The sequence below is a fragment of the Aquila chrysaetos genome, chromosome 6 (genome assembly GCF_900496995.4).
Source record: "Aquila chrysaetos chrysaetos chromosome 6, bAquChr1.4, whole genome shotgun sequence".
NCBI lineage: Eukaryota > Metazoa > Chordata > Aves > Accipitriformes > Accipitridae > Aquila > Aquila chrysaetos.
Window position 1 is genome coordinate 8,586,820 of NC_044009.1, and position 24,505 is coordinate 8,611,324.

Sequence of the window (24,505 nt, forward strand, 5' to 3'; positions counted from 1 at the left end):
ACCAAAAAACCCAGCCCTGCTTGGAGCTTTCCCCATTCTTCCTCCTGCCTGGGCTCAGCCCTCGGCAAATGTCTCAGCCCTCCGGGGCACGACTGAGCACAAAATAAAGCAAATACCACCCAGGATCAGGCAAGCCCACACCAGGCACTGGCACGCGAGTGGGATGAGTCACCTCCTGCCTACTCTGCCTACACCCAGCAGCTTCCCAGACAGGCAAACATCCACCACCGGCTCCAAGCCCAGCACAAGGAGCCTTGACCGTGGTGTCCCCCTGCCACGATGCAAGCTGATGCTTGCCCTCGAAATCCTTCCTGCACTGGGGCTGTTCCCTCTGCGGTGACTGAGACATCACCCGCCCAGTCCCTCACTGCGGGTAAGCCCCAGAGAACATTTCCCTTTTGGATGGTTAAACCACCTCTAACAGCATCTTACCTCTCCATGCAATGGGCTGTGCTCCTCTCTCTGCTTCTTACAGCTGGGAAAAGACCCTTTTACCCCAGCTCCACTCTCCCTGCTTAATTCCTCTTTGCCTTACACCCACACCACTCCTCTCTTTTCCTACGAACGCAGCCATTTCATCGCATTTTAAACACACGGGGCCAGATCCAGACCAAAATACCATGCTGGTAGTATAGCTAACTCCTGCCAGCCCAGGAGCAGAGAGCACAGGCAGCATTTTCTCGGCTCCATCGCCCTCTGCGGGTTTGCACCACCATTTCCAGCCAGATCCTGAGGAAAACAAGGGCCATGGCTGGTCTCCCAGCTCTGCAGGAAACCGAGGGCCTCACACCGAGTTGTGTGAGCAGAAAGCGAGTGCTCTCTTACTACGTTTTGATTCAGTCTGGGAAAGAAAACACGGTAAAAAACAGCAAGAAGGAAATTTTACCATCTTATTTATGCAATACTAACATCCCCAGCTCACCGCTGGCTCTGTCCTGCCCATCCCGGCAGCAAAACCACTCTGTATTTCCAAAAGCTCGCTACCAATGGGGCAAAACAAGAGGGCTAAAACCCAAATCCAGCCCCTGGTAACAAGCTGGGGCTAAAGAGCAAAGAAGCACCCAGCACTTTGCTTGTTTTATGGCCATCAGCCCTCCCACATGCTGGGGTGAGCCTCTGCAGGGAGCCTGCAGTCCAGGTCCTGCCTTGCGTTTTTTGGGCAAGCCTGACAAAGCCATGGAGCATCCACTCGGGTGTGAGCACTGGCCTGTGTTACTGAGCTGGCAGCATCCATGCAGCATCACAAAGCTATAAATAAGGCTGTTTGGAGAGCAACCTGTGCGGGGACCATCCTGCTGGATCCAAGTGCAGCCCGGCTGGCCAAAAACTCACCCGGGAGGAAGGAAAAGCATCCGGGAAAGACCTCCCTGCTGGGGAGATGTGTGGGGCCATGCCATAGAGGTGGAAAGCAAACAACCACCCGCAGCGAGAGTGAGGTTTGTGGGCACAAAAGCCTGGCTTTAGCCTCCGAGAGGCAGCAGACGCCAAGCGCAGGCTGGAAAAAGCCTCCTGGGCTCAGTTTTGTCAGCTCAGGATGGTCTTATCAGTGTGGATGTGGAGAAAAATGGAGAAGGGGATGCAAGACTTTCCTGCTATCAGAAAAAACAAGTCACGAGCAACTCCAGACCCAGTAAAAAGTATTTATTATTTCAATTACAATAAGCCCCAGGTGTAGGGTGAAAAAATAGTTACAAAAAAATCCGCCCCCCCCCTTCCTTTTACATATAAATATTAAAAAACCCTCTATGTCTTTGCTTTCTGTCTAGAGCAAGAAGGTGCCCCACAAGACAACATGCAGCACCTGAGCTACCGTCAGTGGTTTCCTCTCAAAACCGCAAAAGGAATATTAAAAGAAACCCTTAAGAAAGCCCCTCGCCCCCATTCTGGCCAGATCTCACACCAGTGCCAACCCAGCCATGGAAGGATGGAGGTTTGGGGCCGTGCAGTGATTTCAGGGCTTGCAGTTTCCCAGGCATAGAGGCCAGGCACAGCGGCAAGCGAAGCAGCAGCAGGAACCACCTGTGCTTATCTGGGGAAGCTTTTGGGCCAGGAAATTGCAGCTGACCTCACTTCAGAGGGGACAGGAGGGAGAACCGAGTGCTTAATCCACACTGTCACCACCTTGGTTACATCTTTGGCACATCAACTTTTCCCTTTGCACTCTGAAATTAAAGCTAATCCCAGGAGTCACAGAATCCCAGCAGAGCCTTTCTGCAACTCGCAGCATCCTCCAGCCCTGTCCCCAGGCACGCTGTCCCCAATTTCCCTATCAGCATCTTCCAAGGACAGTCCCTCCCAGAGAAACCCAGGATCCAGGGCTGGCTGGTTGCATCCATCCAGCTTCCCTGGCCAAGGGACTGGCCCCACAGGGTGCTACACCTACAGCTGCACTGAGTAAAAAAAAAAAAAAATTAATAAATATACTAATCTTTTACTAAAAAAAGGCTTTTAAATGCATTTTCCCTGAAATTTTCCAGTGTATTCCACAACACATGAAAAAAAATATATATATTTCCCCCCCAGAAAAATATATCTTAAAATATTTTCCATCCTCATGTGCGCATCTTTGGAGAGAGGAAGGTACGTCAGGTGTATTTACACACGCAGCCAAACCTGTCAGTGTCACAGCGTTCCCTTTGTCGCCTCCGAAAAAGAGGCATTTTGCTGGGGCGGTGGGTCAGACCGGAGTGCTGCGTGTGTAAATACGGGGTAGTGCCCATGGATGCACGTGCCTCAACACGTGGCCTGGTCATGGTGGGAAAGAAGAGACCCCCAAATCGAAGTCATTTCACAAATGAGCAAGGGGATGAGGAGTTTTCACAGTGGATCAAACCTCAGACGATACCAGCAACGCAGAGCGCTGCTCCTGCTGAGAGCTGGGCAGTTTGTTGCACAGAGAAGTGGTTTCAGCCTCTCAAAAGGACCAGGGAAATTCAGCCATCTGCAGAGGACAAAGCAACCCACAGCTGGTTCCGTCAGGTGCTTGCCCATTACCAGACTTCGCACTTCTTAGGGGGATTCATGGGAGAGCCAAGGGGGCAGCCAAAATGCTCTGCAAACTCCCGGGAGTTGGAGACAGTGCCGATGACACGGAAACGCGAGGGGCTGTGGGGGTCGGTGATGAGCCCCTCGTGAGAGCTCTCTGGCGTGCGAACTGAACACCACACCTGTAGACAGAGGGCAAGAGGCACGAGTGCCAGCATCCACAACCACAGAGCCCTGCTCAGTGCCGAATCAGACCTCCCTGCTTGCGCGACGGGCACCAACACAGCTCGAGCTCCAGCTTTTTAACCAGTACCACCCCAATCTGGTTCTCCATCCACCACGCAGCATCTCTGGAGACCTCAGTTTTGCCGTCACACCATCCCAACACCATCTGGGCATGCCTCCACCCCCCAAAAACCTGTGCGTCCACCCTTCCTGCCCACCACCAAGTGACCTACCTGGGCAAAGCCAACAAAGAAGAGCTGGTGGTTGGTGAGGCCGAGGGTTGGGAGGGTTTCCTCATCCCCATTCTTTTTCAGCCAGTTTTGATATGCCTGGAGGCCAGGGAGCACAGCAGGCTCAGGGGACAACACCGATCCGACCACACCATGCCCCCCACCGCATCTCCCCAGCCCTGTGGCCCTACCCGGTAGGCAGCCTTGAGGCCCCCATTGTCAGCAATGTTCTCCCCAAGGGTGTGCTTGCCATTGACGGCCTCGCCATTGACGGTGTAGTTGCCGTACTGCTCCACCATACATGCTGTCTGCCGCTTGAAGGCCTCCACCGAGGAGTTCTTCCACCACGGACGCAGGTTGCCATCCTTATCGTATTCCCGGCCTGCCAAAGACACAACAGGTCCTTCATCACCCTGCCAGCCACCCCTCCAGCAGCCCACCCGCCTGGCCCTGGCCATACCTTGGTCATCAAAGGCATGCGTCAACTCATGGCCCACCACCACACCAATCCCACCAAAATTCAGTGACCTGCAGGAGGGCAATGCTGAGATTTAGAGAGCAGCTGCTGCTCCCTGCAGCCATGAAATTTAGCCTCAAATTTTGGGACAGGAGGAAATTTGGGAATCCTGCCCTCCCTGTTTTCCCTAGGCTCTTACTTGGGAGATGCACGGGTGTAAAAAGGGGCCTGGAGGATGCCAGCAGGGAAGACAATCTCATTCTTTGTTGGAGAGTAGTATGCGTTGACTGTTGGAGGTGTCATGCTCCACCTGCAGGGACATGGCCAGTGTGGCAGCACAAACCCATTGCTGATGTTTGCTCTGACACCATCTGCTTATCATGGCGCAAAGCCATCGGCCCAAATTTAACTCCCCAAAACCAGCACGGTCTGGTGGACACCAAATCCCAGTGCTCCAGATCTTGTGATATTCCCCGCTGAGCACAACAGGGAAGGGGAGCGGAGGACTTACTGGTCCCGGTTTGGTGGTTTCCGGAGCTGGTCAGCGGTGACCCTGGCCGAGAAGTTGTAAAACTGCATGACGTTCTCAAAGTAGAGGTCAGACACGGCCTCATACTGCAAAAGAGCAAGGCGTGAGTGGCTCGTGGTGATCGCTCGGCCCTGCTCCTCCCTCTGTGGTCATGTTTGAGCCTCCGGAGCCAGCTGAGTTAACGGCCGCTCTTGTTTCTCCTCCTCTCCAACATCTGCAGTCTCAGGAGGGCAATGAATCACTGTTACGGAAACCAGCTCCTCCTCTTCCTGGGCAGAGATCCCGAGAGCCCCAGCCACCCCAGGACTGGCCTGCAGCTCTCTGGGAAGTCCCCAGAGAAGGGCCAAGGACATCAGTGAGACCATTCTGGAGGAAACCTGGGGTTCAAGGCTGCCCTGAGGCCATGGTGATAGGCACATGTCCTGCACATTCTAGTGGAGGGCAGAAACAGAAGACCCAGGGGACCTATCTGAGCAACTCACATCATTGAAGACTTTATCCAACTCCTTGGGGTCCATGATGAACTTGGGGTAGCCAATCATGTTGTAGATGGCATCTGCCTGAGGGTGACAAGGACCAAAGCGCTTTTGGTGCCAGGGATGGAAGGACAGGCTCACCCAGCTCCATCATCCTCCACCATCACCCTCTCCTCCCCAGCGCAGCTGCCAGCACCTCACCTTCTCTTTGGCCGATTTCCTTGTCTCTTCATCCATCCACTGCAGGGTCTCCAGGCTTTCCTCAAAGGCTGTTTTAATCTCCACAATCATTTCCTCTGCCTAGACAAAAGGTGGTGCAACGTCGGTCTGGAGAGCTGGCTTCCCACCCTAGAGGGTTCAAGGGCCCTTTGCACCAGTGGGGAGAAAGAGGCTGGGATGCCAAGACAGCATGCAGACTGGTGAAAAACCCAGTGAATGGAGATGCTCGGTGGACAAAAGGTGGGCAGAGAAACATTGGCTGCCCCAACCATCCACCATTGAGGTAGCTCACAGGCTGCTCGCTTGGGGACGTACCACCTGCTTGCTGTCCTCGGCAAAGGTGGCCTTGACGAACATGGCCCCCAGGGCAAAGCCCAGGTTGTTGTCCGTGTCACTGATGCAAAATTTCCAGCGTGGGAGGCAGGTCTGCATGGGACAAGAGGTGGTCATCAGTGGTGGCATGGCCAAAGCCCCCTACCCTCCCAGCCCCTTGCCCCATTGGGAGATGGAGTCCACATCCATACCCCTGCGCCACAGCTGCTACCCCAAAACCTGCCTCACATCTCTATTTTTTGGATGTAACGTGATGAGGACTTTGCTTAAGAAGTTGTCACCGTTTTAATGGTGATTTGGGGGCATCAGGGGCTCCCCCCTCACCTTCTTCGTCCCGTACATCACTTCCATGAATTTTTCCTCTGCATCCTGGAAGCGCTGGTCAAGGAAGGGGCTGGTTTTCCGCACCAGGTTCCAGATCATGTAGTTGTTGAGGAGACTGTAGCCAGAGGTGGTGAGTGGGCAGTGGGACACACCTGCCCACCCCAGACACCCCTCCGCATGGGCTGGGGGCTCTCACCATTTATCAGTGGCCAGGATGAGGTCAGAGACCTGCTCCAGGTACTCCTTGGCGTAGACCACGACAGGCTCCGACTCATTGAGCTCCACAGGGTAGAAGACTGTGGAGAGGAAGGGCATCCAGTCCACGGCTGGCGCCAGCTCCTGCAAAAGCCATGCTGCTGCTACTGGCCCAAAAAAAAACCATCAGAGGGGGGTGGCAGCCGCCTGCTAAGCTGGAAGCGGCCACATCAGCCCCTGTTTGAGGGATTCAGCTGATTTTGCAGAGGCCTGTTCCCGTAACGGCAGCATGCTCCAAAGGTCGGAGGGGAGTAAACAATTTCCTGCCACAAAGGAAAAGAAAGTGGGGCGGGTGTCAAAAATGTTGACACAACCCCTTAGGGCCCCTTTGGGGGCACGGGGAGGTGACCAGGCTGATGTCTGCAGCTGGACCGCAGGCAGCAGTGCTGGGACAGTGCGAGTGCCGCGGTAGCAGGGCTGCCGGCCCTGGGGGTGGTCCGGAGGTTGAGAGGAACGGGTCAGGGTGGGATTTCCCCAAGGAGTACACAGGCCAAGCTACTGCACAAGAGCTTCCCAGGCGGTGTTGGCTGGCATCTGGCTTCCTTGGTGGAGCTACGTTGCCTCCACCCATCTGCCCCGCTTCCCAAATCACGGCGGAGCGGGGAGGCTTGCCAACTCCATCCCTACCTTTAGGTCTCCAGCTGTCATTTTATGGTAGATGACCTCCTCGTCCCGGTGCTTCTCCTGTGGGATGGTGATGTTGGCCAACGCTGTCTCAAAGTCCAAGATCTGCTGCATCTGCTGCCGCGTCGACTCCTCATCGGTGCCTCCCAGGAACATCCCCAGCTGCACCATGTAGTTCAGGTACCCAGCAAGCACCTACGTGGTAGGACAAGGTGGGGATCAGCATGGTGGGTGCCACCCACCCACAGCACCTCCCCAGCAAAGCCAGATTTCCCCCAACAACCTTACCTTCTCATTCTCTGTCTTGTTCAGGTAGTAATCCCGCGATGGCAGGCCTAACCCTGACTGATCCACCTGGATGACATTGCTGTTGGAGTTTTTGGAGTCAGCACTGACGTAGACGGAGAAGAAGGGTGAGGTGCGGTAATGAGCCGTCACCTCCCGCAGCGTCGTGTTGAAGTTGTCCCCTGCCCAGGGACCTGTGATGTTCCAGCCGCCCAGCTGAGGAAAGACAGCAACCAGTTTTTGGGGAAGGAACGACAACCTGGAGTTGCTTAAATATCCCCCCAATACCCATCTTGGGGGGAAACATCTTGCAACAGGGCTAAAAAGCCCAGGAGAGGCAAGACCTGCCTATAAATCCCTGCCTCTTTCTGCCTGCCTGCCCTGGGGGATGCTCTGCCCCAGGAAGCACCAGGAATGGGGTCTGGAAGGTGCTGGGACTGCCCATAAATTAGCTTTTTTCCTCCCATTTCCAGCCACCTGGGGAAGGTGGCTTTTCTGCAAGGAAGGGGACGAACCTTTTGGATAAGCTCCACGAGCGGGGTGGCGCGCAGCTCCTCGATCTTGCTCTCATTCATGCAGGCTTGGTAATAACGCTGTGCCTTGCGCTCTGCCTCACTCGACACGTTGGCTGTGGTGTTTTCTGTGGGAGGTACCCAGGGGGAGCTCGCAGGGGGTCCCCGGGGACAGGCATCTGGCCCCCCACAGCAGCTGCTGATGCACACTGGAGCCCCCACCCTTCCACCAGAGAAATATTCAGCCCCGTTTTGGACAAAGCCAAGCTCCAAAAAGGCGCCGAGGATTGCCCCACCGGTCCCCTCCATGCCCCCAAGAGCATCCCACAGCCCCCAGCCCTTCCTGGCCTCCTGCCCCCATCTCCTCTCCCACCCGCAGCGACTGCTCTAGCTCTTTGGAGCAGAAAGATAAAGAAAGAAAAAACAAAAAGTATTTTTTCCAGCAGCTCTGATGTTCCCAGCATCATCCAGCCCTCTGCGCTGCCCTTGCCCCTGTGCTAGTGCTCCCCAGCCCTATATTATTTATTCCTGCAAGAAGGAACAATAAACCCATTTTTCTCCTCTGCCTCCAAAATCATCCTTTCATTTTTTTCCCCATCTAAAATTCTGCTTCCCCAGAGGGCTGTTGTTGGTTTGTGTTTTTTTTTTTTTCCTCATGACACAGCTTGCACCTTTGGCTTCCCAGCTGTGTGGTTTTATTAACTAAAGGTCCCTCGGCTCCAAGGAATTCAAGGAAATGCCGAGCGCGACCGCTTGGCTGGAAGCCCGGTCCCTTCTCCCGGTAAAACCAGCGCCAGATTTCTGTGAGAAGAGCTGAGGACGAAGTCATTCCCCCGCCACCCCCCTTCTCCCAAAAGACAACACTCTTCCCAAACCTTCTCTTTTCAGATAATCAGCCCCAGCGCAGTGGAAAGTGCTGATAAGGAGCCAGTTGTTTGCTCAAAGCTTGAACAAACCGTCCTCACTGGTTGCTTGGATAAGCTGCCCCACTTCAGTGTTTGCAAGCAGAGGCTGCGCCCAGGATCCTCCCTCCGCTGGGGGAGTTTTTGACCCCCCCCAAAACAGCCAGATTGACAGCCAGACCCCCAAAAAGGCTGCTCACAAAGGCTGGAAGCTATAGCAGGAGGAAAAAAAAAAAAAACATATCCTTGGGGTGATATTGGGGTGTTACAGCCTCTGGATGCAGTCTGGGGTACAAATTCTGAATTTCAGAGCTCCTGGGAACACTGCCATGGGGTTTGTGGGGCTGAGGCCAAGACCCTTCCCCTACTCAGCACCAAGGAGCGGCAACGCTGCGGTCAAAAATCCCAGGAGCATCCAGGACAGCAAACAGCCAGGATCTGCTTCCCAATGTCCTTGCAGTGTGTGCGTCACGGATCTGTTTGACACTGGGGTTTAAGTCCAACCTTACATCCCCGCAGGCATGTTTTCAGCATCCCCAGGACCTACTGGGGCTCCTCAGCACTGTGGAGTCCCACTGCTCCCACATACTCACCCAGAAGATGCTTCATGATGGCTTGGTTGTGCTCCCAGAGGTTGTTGAAGGTGCCCCAGCGCGAGTGGCCATCGGGGAGGGGGTTGGCCTTGATCCAGCCCCCGCAGGCATAGCTGAAAAAGTCCTCGCAGGGATTCACCGCCCGGTCCAGCGAGCTGAGGATGGAACTAGTGACAGAGATGCAGGCTTCCGACAGGCACACGGCAGGCGGCCCTGGAGGTGGGAATGACAGGTTCAGCTCCTCCACCTTGGTGCAATGAGCCGCACCAGGGAGCGTCCTGCCCCGCAATGAAGGATGCGGGCAAATATCCCATCTGGTGCCCGAGCATCCCACCCTGTACCTCAACATCCTGCTCCACAACAAGCGATACGGACCAGCATCCCGTCCCATGCCTAAGCATCCTGCCCGATCATCCCGTCCCAGGGCAAGAGATGTGGGCAAGCATCTCATCCTACGCCCAACCATCCTGCCCCGTGCCCAAGCATCCCACTCTGGGGTGAAGGATGTGGGTGAGCATCCCATCCTGTGCCCGACCATCTCACCCTGGGGCAAGGGATGCATGTGACCATCCTGTCTTGTGCTTGAGCATCCCACCCCACACCTGAACATCCTGCCTGGTACCCAAGAATCCCACCTTGGGGCAAGTGATGCGGGTGAGCATCCCATCCCAGGGAACCCCCCAGCAACCCATCCCGGTCAAGGGGGTAGGATCCCTGCATGGTACAAGGACTTACGGGCTCTGTACTGGAAGATGAGACCCAGAAGACATGCTGTCAGCACAGCTGCCAGCACCCCCACCAACACCACAAGCTGCTTCTCAGCACGCGTCCGCTCAGCCCAGCACCCTGGGCTGCTCCTCGAGCCACGGAAGTTCACCTGTGGGAAAAGCAGCGCCGTTTCCCCACCGGCAGAAAAACCCACTGATGCATCCCCCATTTTGCTTCCTACAGCCCACGGCACAAATTTGGCCACCAGCAAGGGATCCGGCACAGTTCGGGCTGGGAAAGGCGGCAGCTGCCTTCCAGAAACTGGCCAGGAAGGGCAGCACAATGGCAGGAAAGGGAGCGGGGCGAGCGTTTCGGCAGGCTCACCTGCTGCCCCGTACCACCCCGAACCCCTCCTCGAGCATGGCTGTAACCCCCCCGGGTGTCCCTGTCCCTACCGCTGGCACTGGGACAGGGTGGGGGCCTCCACAGCAGTGGGAAGTGCCGTAACAGGATACTCCCGCTCTGCCGAAAAACATCCCCAGGAAACATCCCAATACAACAGCAGGCGGAGATGGCCCCACCAGGGAAAGTAAAAACACAGTGGAGCTCTGATTTTTGGGGCAGAAAACACCATTCCAGGCAGAGACCAATGGGACTGGGGCCAGCACCGAAAACATTGCACCAGCCCCAAATCTTTCCCAGTGAGGCCCGATGCTGGCAGCCATGGGTTGGTTTTTTTTTTTTTCTCGCCACCCTTGGCCCTTTTTAAGCCGATTTCCCGCTGTTCAGGGAGGAATTAACCTAATCCCCTTTTGTGTGGGGACAAAGCTCCCACCACCACGATAATTACTCACCCCAGCCACACCGGGAAGGGGTTTGGCCAGCAGAAGAACAGGGTGCTGGGGCGTTGCAAACAGCCAAGCCAGAATCCAGCCCCGCAGGCTTCCCTGTTGCTGGCTCCGGGTGCCGGGAGGGGAGCAAAGGGCAGCGGTGGCAGGAGCCAACACAGGTCTGCCCATGCCAGACTTTGCCCCATGGAAAGGCTGGTCCCAGGCGGAAAACCCTTCTGCAACCCCCTTTGCTGCTTGCCAGGGCCTAAAATCCCTTTTTTCCCCCCTCCTAAAACACACATGAAGCCCTACCTGGAAGCCGTTGGGGTACCCATCGCCTTCGCTGATGGAGTCCAGGGGGTCTTCGTCGTCCAGCGTTGCCCGCTTGTAAGTCGACATCTGCACGGGGAGATTGGCAAACAGAGGTGCTCAGTGGCTCGGGGACGAAGAAAGGGATGAGGAAGGAGGGCGAGAAAGGAATATGCACCCTCTAAAGCCGCCTCCTCCTCTGGGGAGCTAAATCCGGAATGCTTCAGGGTAGTAAAGTGCTAAACAAATGCCAGAGGAAGGTTATGGAAAGCAACGAGGGCCGGAGCCAAAAGCTGAGCAAAGCCCGAACCCGCCTTGCTTTCCCCCGGGGCCGGGTTGTGCAACCTCCCCTTCAGCCTGGACTAAAGCCGGTTCCTCCTCCACCAGCCCCGCAACGGGTGAGGGAACCCCCCCTCCCCGTGCCAGGAACCTGAGAAAGGCTGGTAGCGGAGAAAATGGCTTTTCACCCTGAAACTACCGGCTTGCTCGCGCTCCACGCCCCGTCTGTGAACCGTGTGCACCCTGAAACACCCTGTGGCATCCCTCTGAGCACCCAAAGGCGATGGCACCTTGAATTTAGGCTGCCGACGGGCTCCCTCTTGGCTCCTTGTCCCCTCAGGCGTTATCCTGTGCCGGTGCCCAGCTCTTATCTCATCCCCCAGCAGAAAAACAAGGGGAAACCTCGCTGGTTGGCAGACAGCCCTTATCATGCCACCGCCGCCACCGTTTCCTTCCCTCCTGGCACAGCCCTGCCACCCAGCCGGACTGTCTCCCATCAGGGAAAACAACCCTCCGCCTGCCGCTGAGGGAATGAGCACCCCAAAATCCACCCTGACCCCTACCACTGATGGGCTGAGCGGCACCAGTCACATCCCTTTGCCCCTGATGCAGCGCAGGGTGGGGGTTTGCACCCATCCGGATGTCTCCGTCCCACTGCTATCACCTCCAAAGGCACACTGAGTTGATCCGAATTTGGCAGAGCTATGCCTCAGTTTCCCCTGGCAGGAAGGTGCATGCAACGAGAGCACCAGTTCTCAGCCCTGTTTCTGCTAACAGCCTTCCCAAACCTCCCCTTGCACAATTAATAACGAATTCATCTTCTCCCCGGATCCCAAATCACAGCCTAGGTTTAATTAGCCACAAAACCCACCTGGTAAGGAAAAAAAGGTTAAAAGAAAAAGGCAGTTTCCCTCCTCAGTTGTGCAAAAAGCTCCCGTTTCCAGCCCCAAAATCTCCCCCGGGTATGCTCCTCGAGCCTGGAAACCTTGAGGCGAAAAAGCTTTAACTGCAAGATTTTATCGCTGGTAAAATCTGGTTTTATGTTATATTTTCTTCCATCCCCTTTCACTTTTTCCCTCCCTATTTTTGCACTTTGCACACGGCTGAAATTCACAGCTCCGGGCACAAATCCCCGCTCACACGGTGAAGGGGGGGTGTCCACCAATCCCCCATAGCTCCAAAGCACCAAATTCCTGGAGTCCCAGCATTCGGCCAAGGCTTTCACTCTGTTTCCTGAGGAAATGAGTTTTTTTCAGTGATCCCCCACCCCGCCTGCCTGCCCCAGCCTGAAAACAGCAGGAAAAAGGGGGGGGGGGGGGGGGAAACCCAAACCAAAACCCCACTTTTTTCCTTTTGCTAAAGACATGCTGGCTCAACCCTGTATTAGACATCAGAGAATCCAAGCCGAGCTTCAACCTCCCACCCCCCCCACCCCCCCCACCGCCGGGGAGCACCGGAATCAACCCCCAGCATCCTCAATTTGGGGCAAATTGGGTCCAGGAAGTATTTTTAGCACCCATACCCCCTCCTTCCCCCCACATTAGGAGCATCGGGGCAAAGCAGCACCTATGGGTGCTCCCCACCCCTCTCTGCTCCCCAGCTTGCGAAGCGGTAACACGCCTTTTTTGGGTCAAAACGGGGTGGTTTTTTTGTCCCCCCCCCCCCCCCCGTTTCTTAAATCACAATAAAAACACATTTCCCAAGCTCCAACAGGGTGGGGGGCACCCAAGGCTGTGGGAGGAGGGAGCGCAACCCCTTTAGCCCCCCAGCCAAGGGATTTTCACTTTCTTTACAACTTACAAAACTCACAGCAGGGCCTTAAATCCCCTGTTTTTCCCCCAAATCGCCCCTTCGCCTTATAAACAATAAAGCCCACGTGCTTCCAGCCCGCACACCCCGAAGAAGGTCCCGGGGGTGGGGGAGCAGGAGGCACCCACCACCCCGCTCACCCCCCCACCCTCCAGGGGAGCCCCTCACCCCGGTATCGGGGCGCCCCGAGCCGCCGCCAGCTGCTTTCAATTCCCGCCCGGGCGCCATTTCGGAGCAACCACCGCCGCTATCGCCGGCGATGGCGTTTCTCTTCGCCTCCCTCCCCCTCCAGCCCCCCCAATTTAATCCTGAGCCCCCCCAGATCACCCCTAAACCTCCACCTGGCCAAGCAGCACGCCCACCCCCCCAGCACCCATAGGTGTCCCCTGCACCTCCACAGCCTGAAGTCAGCACCCAGTGAGGCTCAGCCTTTTAATTAGGATGCCCGGGAGTATTTAGCAAACCCCCTGGTGTTAATTAGGGGGCCTGGTGTTAATTAGGGGTGCTGTGAAGGGGGTTTGGGTGGGCACCCAGTTTTGCAGGGAGCCCTGGCTGCAGATAAATTAAAAAAAAAAAAAAAAAAAAAAAGCTTAAAAAGAAGCAAATAAAGGGTTAAAATTAAAAAAGGGGAGGGTGGGGGGAACAGCCCAGTCCGGGCTTGTTTGTAAACAGCCCCCCCCAAAAGTGAGTGCTACTGGGTGCGGGGGGGTGGGGGGGTGGTGCGGCACCCCTGCACCCCTCTCCTTGCAGAGGGAAACCCGATGTAAATCCCCACAGTTTTGGGTGAAGGGCTGGGTGCTGGGGGGGCCGGGGGGGGATTTGAGGGGGGTAGCCACTTTGGGGTCCCCACCCTGGGGACCCACTGGCCACAAAGCAAACGCGGCTGGGGGAGTCGACCGGGGGGGGCACCCAGGGGTGCTAAGGGGTGCAATGGGGGTCCTATGGGGGTGCATGGGGGACCCTCTGGGGGTGCAATGCGGATCCCAGGAGGGTGCATGGGGGTCCCTTGGGGTGCAGTGGGGAATCCCACGGGGGTGCATGGGGGTCCTTCGGGGTGCAGTGGGGGATCCCATGGAGGTGCAACAGGGGATCCCTTGGGATGCAGTGGGGGATCCCACGGGATTGCAACAGGCATCCCATAGGAGACGCATTGCCCCGCGCCCCGGTTCGGCCAAGTGACCCAAACCCAACCGCCTCCGGATTTGGGGTGTCGGACGGGTCCCCCACTCACCATGGCTGCCACCCAGTTCCTGCCGGCCTCGGCCCCCGTTGGGGCGAGCACCCGCCTGAGCCCCGGCACAGCTCGTTACGCCGCTGCGGCCTACGGAGGGTGACGAAGGGTGACGAGCGAAGGATGTACCTGGGATGGGAAAACCAATGGGGCCAACGGGAGGGACGGGCTTCCTCACTCGGCTCCTTTAACTCTTTCGGGGGGGCCCCAAACCCTGTTTTGGGGGGCCCCCATATCCCCCCCAGCTGCTGAAAGCATCCCCCCCCAGATAAATCACTGCAGCTCGCTCGCCAGCAAAGGGATGCGACGTTTCTCCCGGGAGCGTGCAAGCGCGCAATCCTGCAAGCGCGCAATCCTGCAAGCGTGCGATTGTGCAAGTGTGCTGTTTGCAAGCATGCAAGTGAAGGGGCTAGCGCCCAATTCTGCAAGCACGCGGTCGTGCAAGCACACAGTTGTGCAAACAGACAAGCATGCAAGTGTGCAAGTACACGCTTGTGCGAGCAAGCAGGTTTGCAAACAGCCAAGTGTGCAGTTGTGCAAGGGGGCACGTGCAATTTTGCAAGCATGCGCACAGGCAAGTGTGCAAGCACACAATTGGGTGCAAGCTTGCAAGCCTGCAATTGTGCAAACATACAAGCATATGATCGTGCAAGCGTGCACGCGCCCAGTTGTGCAAGCCTGCAATTTTGCAAATGTGCAAGCATGCGGTTGTGCAAGCTTATAAGTGTGCAAGCATGCAAGTGTGCTCATCGGGCTGCAACCTTGCCCCCTCCGTGTGTTTAACAGCCCCCCGAAGGGTTTGGGTGTTTGAGCCTGGCCAGATTTGTGCATGCGGCCTCGCAGCGAGGAGTTCCCCAGGTTGCGGCTTTCCGTCTGCTGGGCTAACGAGCTTTTTAATGAGCTTTTCACCACCAGCAGGCACCCACAGCTGCGTTGCATGGGGGGAGTGACAGGAGGGGGGGGGAACATGGTGCCACCACCCCAGACCACTGTGCCGTGCTGGTGGGCTGAGCACTGACGCACTCGTCTCACAGATGGGGCTGCAAACCGCTTTGCTGGGCTGGGAAAGTGCTGGGGGGTGGTGGGGTGGGGATGCAAAAGGCCGGAGCAGGGGTGGGGGGTGCCGGAGGGATTTGGGGGTCTGCAGGAGCCATGCCCATCCCGGGGGTGTCAGGGCGGCATTGGGACACCCTTGGTGGCACCCCGAAGCTTTTGGGGAGTGGATTTTTGGGCTGAGACCGCCACCTTCTGGGAAGCCACCCACGGCTTCACGGGCGACGGAGCCGCACGGTCCCCCACGATGGGGAAACTGAGGCAGGGGAAGGGTGTCACCCTCCTGCCCTTGCAACTAAGCCTTGTTTATTGTAGGACCTACACTAAAGCCGTTTCAGGCAGGGAGCACTCGTGGGCTGCAGCGGGAGCCCGCGTGGGGAAACTGAGGCAGGGGGACCCCCTCTTCTCCATCACCACCACCCCAAAACACGCTCGTGTCGCTGGCACTTTTTGGGTGAAAAGAATGCAAAATCCGGCAAAATACACATCTACCCCCCCCCGGGGGTGCAACTCCACTTTCTCTCCCCTGCGTGGGCGGGAGAGGATGCCGAACACCCACAACCAGGATTGGGTGCACCCCAGTCCTCCCAGTCCTCCCAGTCCAACCCGGCAGAGGGCACCAGTAAGCCCAGTTTGTTGCCTTTTCTTCTCCCCCCCCCCCCCCCCCGGCTGGCAGCGGGGGGGGAGGGTGGAGGAAGGGGAGGAGGAGGAGGAGGCGAAGGCCGGGTGCGGGGGGGATTTAAGGGCTCGCTGTCCCCCCGGCCCGGCCTCCTCCCGCCGCCCAGGAGGGACGTGGGTGTCGGGACCCAAGTTTGTGCGGGTACGTGTGTGTCCCCGTCCCCCCCCGGCGGTAAGGACCCCCCCGGGGCCACGGCTGCCACCTCCGGGGGAGCGGGGGGGGGGGGGGGGGGGTGGGGATGAGGGGGTGTAACGGCGGGGGGCAGGGTGCGATGGGGACTGGGGGGGGTGATGGGGACATGAGTGTGCAACAGGGACATGGGGGGTGTGATGGGGATGGAGGGGGTGTGATGGGGACATGGACATGTGATGGGGACATGGGTGTGCAATGGGGACACGGGCATGCAACAGGGACACAGACATGCAATGGGGACACGGGGGTGTGACGGGGACATGGGTGTGCGACAGGGACACAGACATGCAATGGGGACATGGGTGTGCAACAGGGACATGGGTGTGTGGTGGGGTCACAGGCATGTGGTGGGGACACAAACATGCAATGAACACGTGTGATGGGGACACGGGTGCGCAACAGGGACGTGGTGTGCAATGGGGACATGGGTATGTGATGGGGACATGGGTGTTCAACGGGGACACAGGTGTGCAACAGGGACACGGGCGTGTGGTGGGGACACAGACACAGGACAGGGACATGGATATACAGCAATGACGTGGACTTGTGATGGGGTCATGTGGCGGGGACATGGGCATGTAATGGGGACAGACAAGCAACAGGGACGTGGGCGTGTGATGGGGACGTGGACACGCAATGGGGACACAGGCTGGGGATGGGGAGAGGGGCATGCGAAGGGGACATGGGTATTGAATGGGGACATGGAGGCGCAGTGGGGACATGAGCACACAGTGGGAACATGGGCATGCGATGGGGACACGGGTGTGCGATGGGGACGCAGCTGTGCAACAGGGACATGGGCATGGGATGGGGACACACATGTGATGGGACATGGGTGTGCAACAGAGACAGTGCCGTACGATGGGGACAGTGCCATGCGATGGGGACAGGGCCATGCTATAGGGACATGGCCACGCGACGGGGACCCTGATGTGCAATGGGGACCCAGCCGTGACAGGGACATGCAATGGGGACAGGGACGTGCGATGGGGACCCAGCCACGCAACAGGGACCTCGCTGTGCCACGCGCACATGGGGGCCGTGCCACCGTCCCCCAGCCCCGGGTTGGTGCCAGTGAGGTGACGCCCCATGGGACTGGTGGCCATGGTGGGAGGGAAACTGGCACGTTCCCAGGGGGTCATATTGGTGCCTGCACGGGGAGGGGACATTTCCCTCCCATCCTCGCTTGGCCGAGCCCCGGGGCGAAGGTCTCAGTGGGGAAACTGAGGCACGGAGCAGATGCCCACCTCCCCTGCAGCTCTCTCCTATCCAGCACCTGCTCAGCGCCACAGGATGAAGGTTCTCCTCCTCATCCTCCTTGCCCAGCTCTGCTCACCATCTCTGGTCCCCGGTAGGTGATGTTTGAGGGGGGGGGGCAGCACCCCAAAAGTGGGTGCTGTTGGGTGCTATGGAGCCTGGTTTCCTCCCCCCCCCCCCCCGCAGAGAGGGAGAAGGACCCTGAGTACTGGCGGGGGCAGGCACAGGAGACCCTGCGGGCCGCCCTGCGGCTCCAGCGCCTCAACCAGAACGTGGCCAAGAACCTCATCCTTTTCCTGGGTGACGGTGAGATGGGGACACCCACCCCGGGGTGGGGGAGGCGAGGAGGAGCAGGGACTGCAGGGGACAGGGGGTGCGATGAAGTGGGTGTTGTAATAAATTGGGTGCCATGATAAATTGGGTGCATTGAAGCAGGTGCTGCTACGGTGAATTGGGTGCCATGGTAAAGTGGGTGTGCATTAAAGTGGGTGCTGCAATAAAGTGGGTTTGCAATAAGTTGGGTGCTGGGATAAATTGGGTTTGCAGTAAACTGGGTGCTGCGATAAACTGGGTTTGCAATAAATTGGTTGCTGGGATGGATTGGGTGCTGGGATGGATTGGGTTTGCAGTAAACTGGGTGCTGTGATAAACTGGGTTTGCAATAAATTGGGTGCTAGGATAAACTGGGTTTGCGATAAACTGGGTGCTGCAATAGACTGGGCTTGCAGAAACTTGGGGGCTGTGATAAATTGGGTGCTGCGATAAACTGGGTGCCGCAACAAACTCAGTTTGCAATAAATTGGTTTTGCACTAAAGCGGGTGCCGCAATAAACTGGGTTCACGATAAGTCGGGTGCTGGGATAAACTGGGTGCCCACCAGCATTGCGTGACACCCGTGCGGCGAGCTGGCCCGTCCTCGGCGGCGAGCTGACGGGTGCCCTGGCAGGCATGGGCGTCTCCACCGTCACGGCCGCTCGCATCCTCAAAGGGCAACTGCAAAACCGCAAGGGCGAGGAGAGTCTGCTAGAGATGGACAAGTTCCCCTACGTTGCCTTGGCCAAGGTGAGCCCCCCCCGGGGTGAGGGGTCGGATCCTGAACCCCCCACCCCCACCCCGGGACGCCCATGGTGGGGACGCGACACCCACCACAAGGTCACGGGCGGGCAGCCGGCATCGACCAGAGAGGCGAAATTAGGTCAGGGGCGGGCGAAGGGAGCTGGCTCCAGTGCCCGCTCGTCGTGCCAGGGTTCGGCCCGTGGGAATGTGGAGTGGGGGGGGGAGCAGGATGAGGCCGCCCGGCCGTGGGAAGCCACGGGAACCCCCCCCAGCTTCTCCTGGGGTCATTTTAATGAACAAAAGGCTTTTTTTTATTATTAAATTGGAAGTCCCGGCCGTTCACCGCTGTCTCCCTTTGCCCCACGGCGGGGGATGCTCATGGCGGTGGCTCCTTTCTCCCCGCCTACAAGCAGGCTGAAAAAAGGCTAAAAGCATCAAAATGAAGCGAGGGGGTGATGGGCAACCAAGGTGGGGGGAGCGAGGGGCAAAATGGGGGGTGCACAGGTGGGATGGGGGGCCGGTGCGGCCAAACAGCATGGGGAGGGGAGCCCTGGGGTGGGGAGGATGATGATGAAGCCCCAGGGTGGGGATGATGGGGATGATGGTTTATTTATTTTCCCCCCACCCCAGACCTACAACACCAACGCGCAGGTGCCCGACAGTGCGGGCACGGCCACCGCCTACCTCTGCGGCGTCAAAGCCAACGAGGGGACGGTGGGCGTCAGCGCCAGTGTCACCCGTGACCGTTGCAACACCACCAAGGGCCAAGAAGTGACCTCCATCCTCCGCTGGGCCAAAGATGGAGGTGAGGGGCTGGTGGGCACTTTGAGAGGGTAAAGCGGGGAGTTTTGGGGGTGTTCTTACTGTTGTCCCCTGAATTTGTGGTGCAGGCAAGTCGGTGGGCATCGTCACCACCACGCGGGTGACCCACGCGACACCCAGCGCCGCCTACGCCCACTCGGCCAACCGCGACTGGTACTCGGATGGAGAGATGCCCCCAGACGCGTTGGAGGGCGGCTGCAAGGACATTGCCCGGCAGCTGGTGGAGAACATCCCTGACATCGAGGTAGGGATGGGGATGGGGCCAGCCGGGGATGGGGACAGGGCCACGGGTAGATGCGGGACCAGGACCACCCATGGGTGAAGGGCTGGGACCCCCCCAGTAGATGTTGGGCTGGAACCACCAGTGGGTGAAGAGCCAGGAATCCCAGGAGATGTTGGGAAGGGACCACCAAAGGGTGCAGGGCCAGGACTGTGGGCCATGCGGCCAGGACCATCCATGGGTGCAGAGTTGGGACTGCCAGCAGATATGGGACCAGGACCACCCATGGGTGCAGTGCCAGAACCCCCAGCAGATATGGGACCAGGACCACCTATGGGTGGGGTACCAGGCCTGTTGGGTGGATATTGGACCAGGACCACCCATGGACACACCACTGGGATCCCCATCAGACACAGTGCTGGGACTACAAGCACATATAGGACCAGCCCCCCAAATCCCGCTTAACCCCCCTCCACCCATGTCCACAGCAGCCCCCTCCTTTCGCATACTTCCCCTACCCAAAACCCTCCATTTTCCCCCCAATTCTGCCCCTCGCTGTGGATTTACACAGAAATTCAGCCCTGTAAATAAATACTCTTCTGTCCTTCAAAATAGCCCCAAAGCAAAACATTTCAGCCTGTTATTTAGCTCTTTAATAGCCTCTTCTTCTGTTTTTTTTCCTTTTAATATAATTTTAAGTCTGTCCCAGGCTGGAAATAATTATATAGTGGGGAAAAGACTTTTTTTTTTTTTCCCTTTTTTTTTCTCTTAATAATTTTGGCGGTGGTGTTTTGCAGCTTTATAATTCACCTTCTGCGTAGAGAAGGGGGGGGAATAAAAAAAATCTCAGCTCAGTTATAAATAACAGAGGCCAAATAAATTGGGCTCCAAAGCAAACAGCAAAAGCCGCGGGATGGGGCTCCGTCCCGGCGGGTTCATGCGGGGACCCCGATGTGGAGCATCCCTCCCACAGATGGGGGGGGGGGGGGGGGGGGAGGTGGGAATTAAAAAGCCAAATTTGCTGCTGGAAATGGTTATTTTTGTCCTGGGTTTTAATTAATAGGAAGAGATTCAGGGTTATTTTGAGCGAGGTGAAATTCCTCGGGTGTTTTCACCCGCTTTTTTGCGCAGCGCTGGGGTTTTCCTGGACATCCCGCTCCGTCTCATTGGGGTTTTCCCCCCATTAAACCCAAATTGGGGGAAAAAAAATAATGAAAAATAATTTAAAAAAATGCATTTCCACCCTCCTTCGCAGGTGATCTTGGGCGGTGGGCGGAAATACATGTTCCCCAAAAATGCCAGCGACGTGGAGTATCCCCACGAGGACAAGCATCGGGGTACCCGCCTGGACCGCAGGGACCTCGTCCAGGCATGGCATGAGGCCAAGCCCCCCGGCAAGGTGATGGGAACTTTTTTTGGGGGGGTACCTATACATCACCCCGCTGTAACCTTACAAAGGCATTCCCGGGGCGGGGAATATTTTGGGGAGGGGGACATAAAGCAGCCCTGGGGTTGGCAGAGGTGATGGGGAGGTGACAACCTTCCTGTCCCCCATCCCCAGGTCGCCAAGTACGTGTGGCACCGGCGGGACCTGCTGGCGCTCAACCTCAGCCGTGTTGACTTCCTCCTGGGTGAGTCCCAGCACCCCAGGGTGCCCCGGCCTCAACTGGGTGCTTTGGGGGGACCCCTAGCTCATCCCAGGGTGCTGGGGCAGCTGGAGTGGCCAGTTACCCCCCCAAGGATGCTGCTACCTCCAAGGGATGCTGGTACCCCAAAAGGATGCTGGTACTCCACTGGGGATGCTGGTACCCCCCCTCAAAGGATGCTGCTACCCACCCTGGGGATGCTGGTACTCCCCTGGGGATGCTGGTACCCATCCTCAAGGAATGCTGTTACACCCCAAGGATGCTGGTACCCTGCCCTGGGGATGCAACTTATTTTTCAGGCCATGGTGCAATTCCCCAGCCCAGCTGGCCTGCAGGATTCGGTCGGGCCAGAGGAAGGAAGGGCTGGGAGTATCCGCTGGCTCCTATCTTATCACCTTGGATATGGGGGGGTGGGGGTGGTGGTGAAATGCTTGAGCCAGCACAAGAAGCGGGTGGCAGTGCTGGCTTTGCCCCTCCCCCCTTTTTTTTGGTGGGGAAAGGATGTCCCCAACAGTGTCACTGTCCCCAGGCCTCTTCGAGCCGGGTGACATGGTGTATGAGCTGGACAGGAATAATGAGACGGATCCGTCCCTCACTGAGATGGTGGCTGTGGCCATCAGGATGCTCCAGAAAAATCCCCGGGGGTTTTTCCTCCTGGTTGAAGGTGGGAGGGGTATGGGGGTGCAAAGAGGGGGTAGAGGAGGTGATGGGCATGCAGAGGGGGATGCCAAAAGGAGGGGATAAAGGGGGCGATGGGATGAAGGGGGCAAGGGGGGATGCAAAAAGGTGGGGATAAAGGGGACGATGGGGGATGCCAAAAGGTGGGGGATAAAGGGGACAATGGCAGCTGCAAAGGGGGGGATAAAGGGGTGATGGGGGATGCAAAGCAGGGAAGAGGAGGGCAATGGGGGATGTCAAGGAGGGGGATGGAAGACGATGAGGGCCATGGAGGGGGATGCCGAGCGGTGCTGGGGACCGCAGGGGGCCGCATCGACCACGGGCACCACGAAGGGAAGGCAAAGCAGGCGCTGCACGAGGCAGTGGAGCTGGACCGGGCCATCGGGCTGGCCGCCCGCCTCACCTCGCCCCAGGACACCCTCAGCGTCGTCACCGCCGACCACTCGCACGTCTTCACCTTCGGCGGTTACACCCCCCGCGGGAACCCCATTTTCGGTGAGTCCCTGCCATGGCCACGCAGTGGGACGGAGGGGACAAAACCTTGGGGACGTCCCTGTCCTGCTGATGGTGCCACCGCCGCCAGGTCTGGCCCCGATGCAGAGTGACGTGGACCGCAAACCCTTCACCTCCATCCTCTACGGCAACGGCCCCGGCTATAAAATCGTGGCGGGTGAGAGAGAAAACGTCTCCGCCGTGGATTTTGGTGAGTGTCTTTTGGGGCAAACCCCCCCCAGATTGTTACAGCCTAGCTAAAACTAGCGCTTTTTAAAAATTATTCTTCTTTTTTACTTTTTTCTTTTGACCCAGCGCACGCCAACTACCAGGCACAATCGGCCGTGCCGCTGCGCCAGGAGACCCACGGCGGTGAGGACGTGGCCGTTTTTGCCCGCGGCCCCATGGCTCATCTCCTCCACGGGGTCCACGAACAAAACTACATCCCCCACGCCATGGCTTACGCCGCCTGCATCGGCTCCAACAGAGCCCACTGCAACGCCGCCAGCCGCCCCACCACCACCATCCTCCTGCCCTTCCTCGCTCTCCTCTTCCTCCTCTGCTAAAGCGCCTTTTGCAAACCATGGAGGGGGATTTATTTTTAATTCCTCCCTTTTTTTTTTTTTTTTTTTTTTTTTTTTTTTTTTGTGGATAGCAGCACCCAGAAAGAGGAGAGAAAAAGAAAGACTCAGCGGAGCAAAAGCAGCCGCCGGCGGTTTCGTGCTGGGAGCTGCCTCTGTAAATACACGGTTCCTTCCCCTATAATTAGCATCGTTGCCTGCCCTATCCCGAACCCACTGCGGGATTTGGGATGAGAGCCGGAGCCTCGGTGGATAAAACCCCCTCTTTGAGTGAGACGTGATGGGGCTGGGTCCCAAAATGCCTCCTGGTTCCTTGGCTGAGGACTGACCCCGGTGCCCAACTCATCACATGTGCGGGTACCCAGAAACCACAAGACACAAGAAGATGGGGGGGAGAAAAAAAAAAATTAACTCACTGGGTTAATTTGTCCCCAAAACCTCTCTTTTTTTTTTTTTTTTTTTTTTTTTGCCTCCTGGGTGATATATTTTGCTTTAAAAGCCTTTGGTTTAAGACCATTTGCTGCCCAGAGAGGGATGTGGGGTGGTTTTGGGGCTGGGTAACACAGGGAGAAGGGAGTGAAGGGGGATTTAAAGGGTGGTACCAGCTGGGGCATGCCCTCTTCGTTAGGGTTGGCTAATTAGAGAGGGTAATTAGGGAGTGGGGTAATTAGGGGAGGGGGCTTTGGCAGCTTGCAAGGTGCTGGAGGGGGGGGATTGAGGCCTGGGGTAGCACCAGAGAGGGGCCTTGGGTGTGCAAATGTCACTGTGCCCGTGCAAATGCTGCCTGAGCTGAGCAAAAGGTGCCTTGCACGTGCAAATGCTGCCTTGCCTGCGCAAAAGTTGCTGTGCACGTGTGAAACGCCGCTGTGCACGTGCAAAAGTCACCATGCATGTGCAAACGTTGCTCTGCCTCTGCAAATACCACTTTGCTCATGCATGAGCAGCCCCTTGCACACCCCGGCTGCATCGTGCATTTGCAACACCCCCCCCCCCAAGCACCCCCAAAACACCCCCCTGCACCCCTCCAATCACCCCCCCGCCTTTTATTTATTTACCAGCATTATAAATAAATCTCCGCTCCAGTTTTTTATTAACCGGCAAACTTTGGAGCGGGCAAAGGCAGTGACCCGAGCGGCGCCATATTTCAGGGGTGGGGGGGGCCCTGTGACACCCCCACTTTGCTCGGCGCCCTTTGCACCCGCACTGGCATTGCCGGCGTCGCCGGCATCCCCAACCGCGAGCCAACCCTTGGCGCTGGGGCTTCCCAGAAATCAGGCGGTACCAAGCTATGTTTAACCGGTCCCGGGGTGCTTCGTGGTTTTTGGGGGTTCGGGGGGGGGGAACCATTTTTTTCTTGGCCGGGGATTTGGCATGAAGCCGGTGGCCGCCGGGGCTGCCAGCCAAATGCCGCTCCCGATGCCTGGTTGGCCGCCAGAGCTGAAAATAAGGGGGTGGTGGTTTTTTTTTTTGGGGGGGGGGGGAGCCTGCCACGTTTTGGGGCAGTACCCGCAGCACCCCAAAAATAGGGAAAAATCAAATCAAGGCTTTGCTCGGCCTGACTGCCATGATAGCCCCAGAATTTGGGTAAATGACTCCCAAAAAAATGGGTGAATTTGGGGTGGTTTTAAAACTATGTGAAGCATCAGCCCCTGCTGATGCTTGGGGATTCCCCCTCCCCCAGATGTCAGGACCCCCCTCCAGCATTTCCCAGCCA

General features: G+C 57.4%; 2 protein-coding genes across 10 annotated transcripts; one reads left to right on the forward strand and one right to left on the reverse strand.

The window, feature by feature from the left end:
• Nucleotides 1–1,626: 1,626 nt before the first annotated feature.
• On the reverse strand, nucleotides 1,627–14,362 carry ECE1 (endothelin converting enzyme 1). 9 transcript variants are annotated; one of them, XM_030017838.2, is made up of 19 exons: nucleotides 14,116–14,216; nucleotides 11,947–12,060; nucleotides 10,800–10,886; nucleotides 9,685–9,826; nucleotides 8,950–9,162; nucleotides 7,458–7,582; nucleotides 6,946–7,158; nucleotides 6,661–6,852; nucleotides 5,975–6,117; nucleotides 5,779–5,893; nucleotides 5,437–5,547; nucleotides 5,104–5,202; nucleotides 4,909–4,986; nucleotides 4,409–4,512; nucleotides 4,097–4,207; nucleotides 3,901–3,968; nucleotides 3,632–3,822; nucleotides 3,444–3,539; nucleotides 1,627–3,167 (listed from the first exon to the last, which is right to left on the reverse strand). In XM_030017838.2, the coding sequence occupies exons 3-19, from the start codon at nucleotides 10,884–10,886 to the stop codon at nucleotides 2,991–2,993; spliced, it is 2,265 nt and encodes a 754-aa protein (XP_029873698.1). In that variant the 5' UTR covers nucleotides 11,947–12,060; nucleotides 14,116–14,216; the 3' UTR covers nucleotides 1,627–2,990. The 9 variants fall into 9 exon arrangements, with proteins under 9 accessions (XP_029873698.1, XP_040980450.1, XP_029873696.1 ...); XM_041124516.1 differs by lacking the exons at nucleotides 11,947–12,060; nucleotides 14,116–14,216 and adding an exon at nucleotides 14,245–14,362; XM_030017836.2 differs by lacking the exon at nucleotides 11,947–12,060 and having other exon boundaries at nucleotides 14,116–14,234.
• A 1,509-nt stretch (nucleotides 14,363–15,871) lies between these two features.
• ALPL (alkaline phosphatase, biomineralization associated) lies at nucleotides 15,872–23,213 on the forward strand. The gene is made up of 12 exons (XM_030017840.1): nucleotides 15,872–15,988; nucleotides 17,298–17,390; nucleotides 17,483–17,602; nucleotides 18,243–18,358; nucleotides 18,983–19,157; nucleotides 19,243–19,418; nucleotides 20,650–20,793; nucleotides 20,956–21,025; nucleotides 21,570–21,704; nucleotides 22,022–22,213; nucleotides 22,302–22,421; nucleotides 22,526–23,213. The coding sequence occupies exons 2-12, from the start codon at nucleotides 17,333–17,335 to the stop codon at nucleotides 22,774–22,776; spliced, it is 1,557 nt and encodes a 518-aa protein (XP_029873700.1). The 5' UTR covers nucleotides 15,872–15,988; nucleotides 17,298–17,332; the 3' UTR covers nucleotides 22,777–23,213.
• Nucleotides 23,214–24,505: the final 1,292 nt, after the last annotated feature.